This window comes from Magallana gigas, chromosome 2 (genome assembly GCF_963853765.1).
Source record: "Magallana gigas chromosome 2, xbMagGiga1.1, whole genome shotgun sequence".
NCBI classification, from domain to species: domain Eukaryota; kingdom Metazoa; phylum Mollusca; class Bivalvia; order Ostreida; family Ostreidae; genus Magallana; species Magallana gigas.
In genome coordinates, this window is record NC_088854.1 from 25,576,417 (window position 1) to 25,587,509 (window position 11,093).

The 11,093-nt window shown below is 33.5% G+C and overlaps 1 protein-coding gene across 3 annotated transcripts; it reads left to right on the forward strand.

The window, feature by feature from the left end:
• Positions 1-1,779: 1,779 nt before the first annotated feature.
• On the forward strand, positions 1,780-10,344 carry LOC105334722 (heat shock 70 kDa protein 12A). Of its 3 annotated transcripts, none has more exons than XM_034445719.2 (5): positions 1,780-1,901; positions 6,693-7,032; positions 7,135-7,353; positions 7,610-7,769; positions 7,920-10,344. In XM_034445719.2, the coding sequence occupies exons 2-5, from the start codon at positions 6,700-6,702 to the stop codon at positions 8,978-8,980; spliced, it is 1,773 nt and encodes a 590-aa protein (XP_034301610.2). In that variant the 5' UTR covers positions 1,780-1,901; positions 6,693-6,699; the 3' UTR covers positions 8,981-10,344. The 3 variants fall into 3 exon arrangements, with proteins under 3 accessions (XP_034301610.2, XP_034301609.2, XP_065931908.1); XM_034445718.2 differs by lacking the exon at positions 1,780-1,901 and adding an exon at positions 2,536-2,610; XM_066075836.1 differs by lacking the exon at positions 1,780-1,901 and adding an exon at positions 6,481-6,593.
• Positions 10,345-11,093: the final 749 nt, after the last annotated feature.

The window sequence follows — 11,093 nt, forward strand, 5'->3', positions numbered from 1 at the left end:
GATTGGTGTATAAACCACGAGCTTGCACTTAGTTACAGTTCAATGTCTCCGAAAATCATGGTCTCTTCAATTTCCAGGGAACATCCCGTGGATACTCTAGGTAAGGGAACTCGGAGGGTTCCAAGTCTCCTCCAGGATTCATCATCCACATACACCGGATCTTCTTCATCTGAAACATACAGTAAATAGCACACTCCAAACACTCCTCGTCAGGTTTTAACGCCTGGAAGATCTGCGACCTTCGATAGCTAGGGGTCAACAGTTCACCTTTGGAAAACACTTGAAAAACACATCCCGACATCTGAATTTTGTGCCAATCTTCACTTTTTTGGCTTCAGTGTGTTTGTTTGGGTCGAATTCAGGCCAGCTCTGAATGCCACAAGTGTATCTTGCGACACGGCATCCAATTGTCTTTGGAACATGACCATAATACACTGGCCCTTTCATCACAACAAGTCCTGGATCTTCTGGAATTATCACATTTTTATCCTTAAAATTTTCTTTTATTGCTTTTTGAACCAGTTCACATTTTTTAGAAAACCACTATCATAAATATAGTTTCCACTCTCTGTACATTTTTCTCCATACAGACCTTTCTAAATGTTTCACAATTCCTTCAATGGTAGGTTTGAATGACTCTTTAAATATGTTAACAGATATGTGCAGTTTCGTGTTTGCAAAATGAACTGATTCTGCTTAACTTGATTCTTTCAAAACATCTGGCACTATTTTTTCAGTTTTTGTTTTACTTAAGTTCGCACGGTTAAAGGTGTTTTTTTTTCATGTGAACTTTTAAACGTTTTTTTTCATGTGATTAATGTTCGCATTCGTCTTTCTCCAGCCCAAAGTCGTGGAGTACTGCTGCCAAGACACGAACGAAAGTCAGACAAGTTATTTAAAATCCAAGGTTAGAGAGCTTTTGTGTAGATTTGAGATTTGAGAATGGTGACTTCGGGAAATTTGGTAATGTGAAATTGGATAAGACGAACTTCATGGTGTGTCTGTGGAAATCGCTTTGTACAAAAGGATCTGACGAGAACGAACGAAAAAAAGATACGTCGACAGACAAAAGCAGTTGTGTATAAAGTACATATTTTTGAGACATAGATGTTTTAATCTAAAAAAAAGTTGTTATCGGAGTATAAGAAAAGACAGACACAAAAGCGTTTAATATGTGTACCTGTATTTGCATAATTACACCCAAGTTTATTAAAATTTTAGTTGATATACCGGTATCTGGTTAACTGAGATTTTAATCACCAGGTAAACATTTTGGAAACCACTGCAATTTACCATGCAATGGTCACTTTTTGGTCAAAAGGTGACTGTCTATAAACATAAGTTAACAGGTATAAATGTACATGTATGTAAGTGAAATGGGGAATCACATTTAACTTTGAAAAAACATTAAATATAACTATATCCGTTTTGTAACACTGATACCTGACTACTAGTACCTCTGTTTACTGCGTTTGAATGAAACACATTTTTCAACTTGTTAAGCACAAAAGTTATGGGTATGATATCGGGTATTTTCTTTCCTTTTTAAAATTCATATCTCATTTTATTCGTTATTGCAATTCATGTCCCAGATGAATTGAATGAAGGTTGCCTAAACTCAAACCAGAAAAAGTCAACCACCTTGTTTTAATCACGATTAGGGGTATCGGAATACATCACAAATGTGATTTTGAGAGAAGTTTGGTGTCATAGTTCGTTCAATCTTTGCTAGCCAATAGCGTAAGGTCTACTCTGCTCCTCTGAACAGAGTGGATCGTTATAACCCTTTGCTTACGAAGATGATTTCAGTCCCGGTCGTTCTGCCGTCATTCTTGGAACAGTGAAATGGTCATCCGTACAATACGAACATGGGATCTTCTTCAAAACCCATAACAATGCAGGTAGTGGGATTAAACCTCCATTTATATATTACCTGTATTATATTATCAACTCGCTATCTAGAGTTAGTTCTTGTTGAAGGAAAGATAACTAAATAATTTCATGAACAGCGATATCAAACTCAAGTGCAGTGGAAGATTTGGAAAGAAGAACGGAATAACAATTGCAATTTAATATTGCATGTAGACTTTTTATGTTTGATGCACATATTTTAATTTTCAAGTTACTGGACAGAAAAAATAAGTACGTGTATGTAATTCAGATTGACATACATGCAGTAATATTTTACGTTTAGATTTTATTGTCGGGTTTATCAGAGATTTTAAATTTCGGTAAATAAAGTAGTATATTTTAGCATCCTTATTTTTATAAATCTCACGACAAATTCAACAAAAATTATACATGTTTTTTTTATTTGTTAGCTATATTTATCAGGCAAATTTTCCACATATTAAATTATAATTCTACAGTGACTAAGAGTCTCTTACAAATGCGATAGCCCTCTCAAATAAAATAACTTGCCCAAGACTCATCTTTTGGTTGAAAATGACCCCTGACAGAAAAAAGCGGCTCTAAATATATGTTTCCACCCTCCCCTAACTACAAATCTTACATCCACCTCTGTGTAGTGGACTACTCAATCAGTTGTGACATGCGCTCTAACTAGGTGCACCTTAAACTGAAAGTAGACTTTAAGGAGAGGGGTGACAGGTAAGTAAATAATTATCTATTTTATTACGTCTATTACTACAGATGCACAAAAGTGAGAAAAAAGAGGTTGGAACTGTCAAGTGTAATTAATAGTTGGTGTGGGAATGAACAATATGGTGGTAATTTGTTGATATGACTTGTTTATAATACCATCTAAACAGACGTGAACTTATCTGAAAGTACCATCCTTCTATTTCTGTATATTGTATATTATACTTGTCTGTGTAAAAATAATATTTCAATTTTCAATTTTCAATTTCAATTTCTTTTTTAACCAATTAAGGGCCCTCAAGGGGCAACATGAAGACTGTTGACATACAACATCCAATTGTTTATTTAAGTATTGTTTATTAAATGAACATAAAACATTCAATAAACATATACAAGAGGAAAAGAGCTGGATGATTGAAAGAGCTAAGACAGACATGAACAATTAAATAGTATATATGTATATGTATATACATGTATATGTTTCCATACATTTAATATAGTGTCTTCTATATATTTATGTTAAACACCATACATAAATATGTCAAGATACAAATGCACATACAAATTTGAAATAGTTTATCATATGATTGAAAAAATAAAAACCAATATTTGAATAGGAAATATAAATTAAGGTAATGCCTTTTGTAAAAATTTACCAACAGAGTTTAATATATCTAATTCTTCACAGTTTAGAATCCAAAATAATTTTTGTTTATCTTCTAAACTAGTAAAATGTTTTGCTTTAGATGAAATAAATCAAATAGTCCCTCTCTTTCTTTTGTAAATTTGCTGCATTGGATAAGAAAATGTTCTTCATCTTCAATTTTATTAAGTGTACAATTGTTGCATATTCTTTCTGTTCTAGGTGTGTTATTATATCTGCCCGATTCAATAAAAAGTATATGCGCTGATATCCGCAGTCTACAGATTGGCTTTCTGTATTCAGGTCTTAATATAGTTAAATACTTTTCCAGTCTAAAGTTAGTTTTCAAAAATAAATAAGTAACAAGTTTGCCATATTTAAGTGTTTCATTTGAGTACTGCCAATCCATCAAATATTTTTTAGTCTGAGATTGTTTTAAAGAAGTAACAAAGTCTTTTTTAGAATTTGTCCTAATGTTTTGAATATTAAGAATGTTTAGTAGCTTTTCAATAGAGGAATACCAAGTTGTATTTTGGGCGAAATGAAGTTCTTTACTACATAGAAATGCATCTTTTAATAGAGGAAACTCTGTTGTTAAATTTTCTAATCTGTAGCAATATTTTAGTAATCTATTGACAATATCATAATGTAGAGGAAATCTTCCTAGTTCAGAAAGTGAAGCATGGTTCATACTTTTCTTATTCAACCCCAATATGGTTTTACTAAATTTGAGATGTAAAGTTTCAGCTATTAAATTGTTATAACATTGTTGTATCAGTATATCATTAGACTGTTTTATTTTTATGTTATTGACGTTAAAGATTCCCCACATTTCAGAGCCATAAAGTAAAATTGGCTTTATAGTGTGGTCAGATACATTTAAGCTAGTCGATATCCCGGGGTTTAGACTCAGGAAGTCTTTTCATAGTTTGAAATAAGCTTTCAGTCCCTTTTTGTGTAATTCCACCTTAGCCAGTGAGAAAGTCCCTGAAGCTGCGAAATGAATGCCTAAGTATTTGTAATTTGGTACACATTCAATATTGAAATTTTTGTAACTAAATTTATGTTTTATTGTTCTCCCAGCTTTGTTAAATATAATAATTTTTGTTTTATTGGAATTAACTTGCATACCCCAGTCATTACAATATTTCTCTAAAGCATTTAATTTTTGCTGAAGTCCTTCTGGTGATGATGAAAAGATTACTATGTCATTAGCATACATTAAACAGTCTATGTTTTTTTAGTATAATGATATAGAGTCAATACAGCCCTGTAAATATGATGGCAGGTCATTTATAAACATTTTAAATAATGTGGGGCTCAAATTGTCTCCTTGACGCACCCCTAATTTGATAGGAAATGAGGAGGTAAGAAAATTATCATATTTAACACATGCTTCACTTTTCATATACATATTATTAATGATACAATAAAATTTTGTTCCCACATTATGCTGTAGTAGTTTTAGTTTCAATCCATTGTGAACAACACTATCAAAAGCTTTATGAAAATCTATAAAGCAGGCATATAATCTACCTTCTTTTGTATTACAATATTTATCAATTAAACATTTAACAATAAAACAATGATCAGAGGTTCTGGCATGTTTTGTGAATCCAACCTGACAAGGGTGTATTAGATTATTTTCACTTAGGAAGTTATCTAATCTGGTGTTATATTTAATGTACATTTCACCTTAGAAACCACCACCACCCCTTCAAATAAAACTTAAATTCATTGTTCAAGTGTGACGCAAGCCATTCACGAACAGTATACATGTACAAATATAATTAGTACATGGATTGTCTTAGGTTTAAACACATCACGGATTTAAAATCTGCTGTGTTAAGAATTTTATAAGATAAAAATATATAAGTTGGATTGTTTTCCGTCCACTCTCAGTGCAGAATTATAAATTGTGAGTGAAATTATTTTGGATATTTTATCTTTCATATATTTCAATTGCACTTTTTTCCCAGGTATGTGAATTTTTATTTTTTAAAAATCGTCCAAATATGCTCTATAATTATCTTGGCCAATGGGACAGACTATAGTTATCTCAATAATCATATCTTACTGTTAAGTCTTTGAATCACGTCAACTTCGGAAGGTAATTCTTACAAGTACATGTACTTATATGGATGTTAAACCAAAACAGTGTGCTACAGATTGTTTTTTCGTGTGAGCTTTTAAAGTAAAATCTTTTTCTTTTTTGTACGCGGTGTTTATATCAACGACAGCCACGTACGAAAGCAAGTGATCATGAATTCAGGAAACAATTTTGGATCCGGCGAAATGGTCCATTCAAATGTGAAGGCACAACATTATATTTACATATACCGAATATGATTTCCTCTATTTCTTACGGAAACATACAGTTAATTCATAGCTCTGTAGAAACAACCAGACTGAAATCTACACGCCCGTCCCATTTATTGATTGGTCGAAACCTACACGCGACTTAAAGCAGCTTGGTCCGATTTTTTTGATATCACAGTATCAAATCATTTTCCATACAAACCATTTATCTTAGAAAGTTATGGACTTTCTCCTACTTACACCAGCAGAATCGGTATTCAAAGTAAATAAAAATAGTTTCTTTTTGGGCAAACGAAAAAACAAACCAATATGCATCATGAGATGTTTTGAGAAGGGAACCGTTAATTTGGTTTCGTCCCCCTAATGATTGGGGTTATTCAACCGGCCGCATGCTATGCATCGATTGAGAACAAAGCAAACATCAAAAATATTATAGCGAACAAAACGTACACAGGTTTACCGGTATTTGTAATTTGCCTGAACATTACGAACTTAAATATAGCCATGTCGTAATACAACCATACCCATCTTGCGACAGGGGTGAATTTGACATGAGGCGAAATGTTTTGTTTACAAATTTTGTACATACTACTAATTTTTTTTTATTGAAAGTTGGCTTTATTGACTGGGAAAACTACTGCTATGTCCATTATTATACATATACTTAGCATAACCATAGTTTAAAAACATGATAATGTCAGACTCAATTGCAAATTCCAATAGGAGAGATTTGGCTGTTTCTTTCAGCTAACGTAACTCGTAATTGATGTGTATATACATGAACAGTTACAGTTGTTAGTGAATTTTACTTACATTTTACAATCAGTTTATTACCTTGTTCAAAGAAAGATGTAAATATAAACAATTAATGCTTTCTTTGATGATTCATGCGGATTATGAAGGTAGCGATCATTGTAGAATAAATGTATTTTTCTGCAATGTCGCCACCTTCATATCCCACATGAATCACCAAAGAAAGCATTTTATTGTTTAAATGAATGCACCTCTGATGTACATCTGTATTTTTAAGGTTTGTATAAGGGCAACTCATGAAGTAGGATAAAACCAACAATTCGTTTCTCTTGAAATATATGGTGACACTGAGTACAGATTGTTCTCCCTTTTCCAGTTATATCATGGCAAGTGCTAGTGATGGCGTGGTGCCTCGCAAACATCGACTGTTCGTGGCTGCCATCGACTTCGGTACAACTTACTCGGGGTACGCCTTTTCATCAAAGGACGGTTGGGAGAAAGAGCCTCTAAAGATCAACTCAAATGTCTGGAATGCAGGAACCAAGAACCTGTTGTCTACAAAAGCACCGACCACTCTATTGCTAAATCCCGACAAGACGTTAAGATCGTTTGGATACGATGCCGAGACAAAATATGCAGAAATGATAGAAGATGAGGAGGATTTCGAAGACTATTACTATTTTCATTGCTTCAAGATGTTGCTTCATAGCAACAAAGTAAACAGTGTCTTGAAACAATATGAATTTTAACGGATTTTCCCAAACTTTATCGGGTTATTAGTCTTTGATATTTATTTTCTCTTTTTCTTCCTAAAATAGAGATTACGTCGAGATACGGAGATAAAGGATGCAACAAAGAAGCCCCTAAAAGCTATGCATGTGTTCAGCCAGTCCATCAAATTCCTTCGAAATGATCTTTTTAAAAGCTTGAAGAAAATGATCGCAGATATACAAGAAGATGATATACACTACGTCTTGACTGTTCCCGCCATTTGGGACGATAACGCAAAACAATTCATGCGAGAAGCAGCAGTAAAGGTAAAGTACGCGTTCGAATTTTACTCGATATCACTTGAAGCAAAACAAAAAGTGTTTGCCTTTACGTGAAGTCTAACAAGCAAAAGAAATCAATTTGCTCGTGTTTGCCAGCCTCCAAATAATAGTTATGTACCTTCCGCAAATAAATGTCTTCATATATTTCAAATTTACACATTTTTATTTTCAACAAATCCTGTTTTTACGATTTTGTTTACCGATTTTTGTTTTACGATTTGTAATTACGACTTACTTATAGGCTGGTATATCAGAGAAACAGTTATCCATAGCTCTGGAACCCGAGACTGCGTCCATTTACTGTCAGCATCTGCAACTAACGCGTCAGACAGATAAGGGAGGGGCATCATTTCTCGGTGTTGCAGAAACAGGAACAAAGTTTATGGTGGTGGATCTTGGAGGTAAAAAACAAGACACCGTTGTTATAATTACAATAGCACCTGATCATCTGGTGTTCCTTTCTTTGTTTTATTTGGGGGGGGGGGTTGAGAATGAGATTTTTTCAATTAATCTGAGTGAAAACCTTGATTACTAAAATTCTATTTCTGAAGGTGGGACCACTGATATTACGTTCCACGAGCGTTGTAGGGGCGGCAAACTGAAGGAAATTCATCGGCCCATGGGTGGACCCTGGGGAGGGAGAAATATCGACGAGGCCTTTTTTGCTTTTATAGAAGAATTGTTTAAGAAAGATGTGCTCGGTGAATTTAAAAAGAACCACATGGATGATTATATTGAAGTGGAAAGAGAATTTGAAACCAAAAAACGCGCCTTCACCTCAGAATCTGGAGTTGTCAAAATGACATTTCCGTTGTCTTTCATTGATGAGGCAAAAAAAATCTGGAAAACGGACTCTGTCGATGAAATAATAAAAAAATCGAAATACGCAGGGAAAGTGAAAACCAAATCGCAAAAGCTTCATATACCCAAAGATATTTTTATTTCATTATTTCTTCCTACTGTGGATAATATAATAGCCCATATTCAAAAGATTATTGAAGACAATTCTGTTTCATTTGACTACATTTTAATGGTTGGAGGTTTTGCCGAATGTGACATTATTCAAAAACGATTTAAGGATACATTTACTGATAAAAAGATAATTATACCGGAAGAAGCCGGACTGGCCGTTCTAAAGGGCGCTGTTCTGTACGGTCATATGCCACACATAATAGAATCAAGGGTAGCCCGGCACACGTACGGAATTCAAAGCTGGCCGGAATTCGATGCCAGGAAACATCCTGTTTCCAAAAGAGTTGTCATTGATGGTGTACCCAGATGTAAGGACGTCTTCTTTAAGTATGTAACCATTGGACAAGAAATCACTCCAGGGTACAAACTTTCCCAGGTTTTCCAAGCCCTAAAACCTGATGAGACCACACTGGAGTGTACAATATTCGCCTCCTGGGAGAAAGATCCGAAATTTATCACGGACGAGTCCTGCTTCAAGCTTGGAACACTTACGGTCCCTCTGCCACAGCAGCGAACCAGAGAGGCTCTTGAAATCGAGGAAACAATGGTGTTTGGGGAGACTGAATTACACATTTCTGCGAGAGATACAATTAATAACCGTATATATAATGACGCTTTCTTCAACCTTCTCGACAAATAATTATCTCATTTCATGGATGACGCTAATGACGTAGACGAAATAAAAATAACGTATTAATTAATATCAATACTTTTAATACTGAAAAAGTCCAAAGCAAATCCCTTCCGGCTTTATGATAAATTTGATCCTGTCTCAACCAAATTTATCACTTGACATACAAAAACTAAAGTCACTAAGCCCTGCCACCGGGGAATCCATCAAAGTACCGAAAGTACTCATGGTGGTAAAGGACTATATATGATATGAGCCTAAAATGGCCCCCTAAAATGAACATCATCATTTTACTGTAAATATTTGTTTTCTTTGTACAGATGTATATGTGATGTTTTTACATAATGTTCATTTTGATACAACTGCCCACAATTTAGAAATATGACATCATAAAGACCACCTTTTCCCACCATTTTTGCATTTACAGCATAAAACAGCTTATTTTCAAGCAATTTTTCTGTCAGAAAAAATAGAGCGCATGCTTGAACAAGCTAAATATTTTAATCAGAGATGTATCAATCCAAGGCTAATAAGTGACAAAAAAAGTTTCCTTGTTCAAGCATGCGCTCTATATTTCCAATTCATAAACGATATGAAAAATGTAAATTGTTGGCCAATTTTGATTTAATTATAGAAATAGCGTCACTTCTGACGTCATATACTGACAGTAAGTGCAAATAAAACAAATAAATAAGTGAAAAATATATTTTACATCAACTCTTCTAAAATATAACATAACATTTTATTGTACCCGAAACACTTTTAAAAATGGCGAATTATGGGGACCAAATTTAACTCATATCATATATAGTTCTTTTATCTTTTTTTTCAAGTTTATCTTCGGCAATTCATGATTGATAAAAAGTGAATGCGACATTAGAAGAGAACAGAGAAGTTTAATGACACGCTCAGAGGCATTTAGCTTGACTGTGTACAAGAACCAGAGAGAATGAATGTCAACATACCAAACATGAATAGTGAAAAAAGAGAAAATTTATAGATTTCTACATAATTATAAAATGTACAGATACCTCATCGTGTACTTATAGTTTACATAACAAAATACACGTTTGTGTACTTACGCAATCTACAAGTATCTGAGCTTTAAACACAGCATCGATGCTAATAAAAAAAAATCAAAATTTTGAAACTACAGTGTTTAGTGACAAAGTAGATTTTTATTGTATGAAAACTAGATTAGCAATGCTGATTCATTGTCAGTTGATACATATTTTTCAGACTTTTAAAATCACAATCTATGGTTAGTTAAAATTTTATATTTATCGTTTATATTAATACAAATATTTGTATTTAAGAAAAGCATTTCATTATCAACATGTCATATTAGTGAATAAAAGGATTGAACACACAAATTTGGCTTTTAACCGGGATTTCTTTATGTTAACTTTCTTGATCCCCACTCACGAATACTGACGCCTGATCTCCAGCTAAATTTTAAAATAGGCATCTCAGCCTCTAAGAAAACCGATTTCCGATCTGTCGGTTTCAAAGTGCTTATCAGTTTTCTTTTGTTACAAATGTTGTAAAATGATTTTCCTCTCATTTATTTTATTTTACTTTTACATTTTCAACATGTCTTTCTTTGGGGAGGGGGGGGGGGGTTACATGTCATGATGTATTTTACGATGCAGATCTATCTATAGTCCGCAGCTACTAATGTCATTAGACTTAATTTTACAAATCAACTATCAAAAAAAATCTTGAAATGAAATTTAACGGTCATTTTCTCTTTATATTACTTTGTTGTTATAATAACTGTGATCAATCTTATCATCAGTAAACTTGACTAAGACGTATACGTGTGCCTTTTTACAGTCTGTCTATCAAAGTTTAAAAATTTCCGCTGCTATTAGATGTATGACCGGAAGCTGTTTTCATTCCTCAACAACTCACATAATAAAGAGAGGTATCGGTGATGTATGTACTTTATTTCCTTCAAACTCATGTAAATCAGCAACAAAACATATACAAGAAAAGGAATGAAAGCATGAATTAATGGATGTTACATTCAAAATGATAAATACAGTAACATTTCTGAAATATTAAACATCCAGACTACAAAATATAAACAAACAATATATAAAGTTTACCTGTAACAATC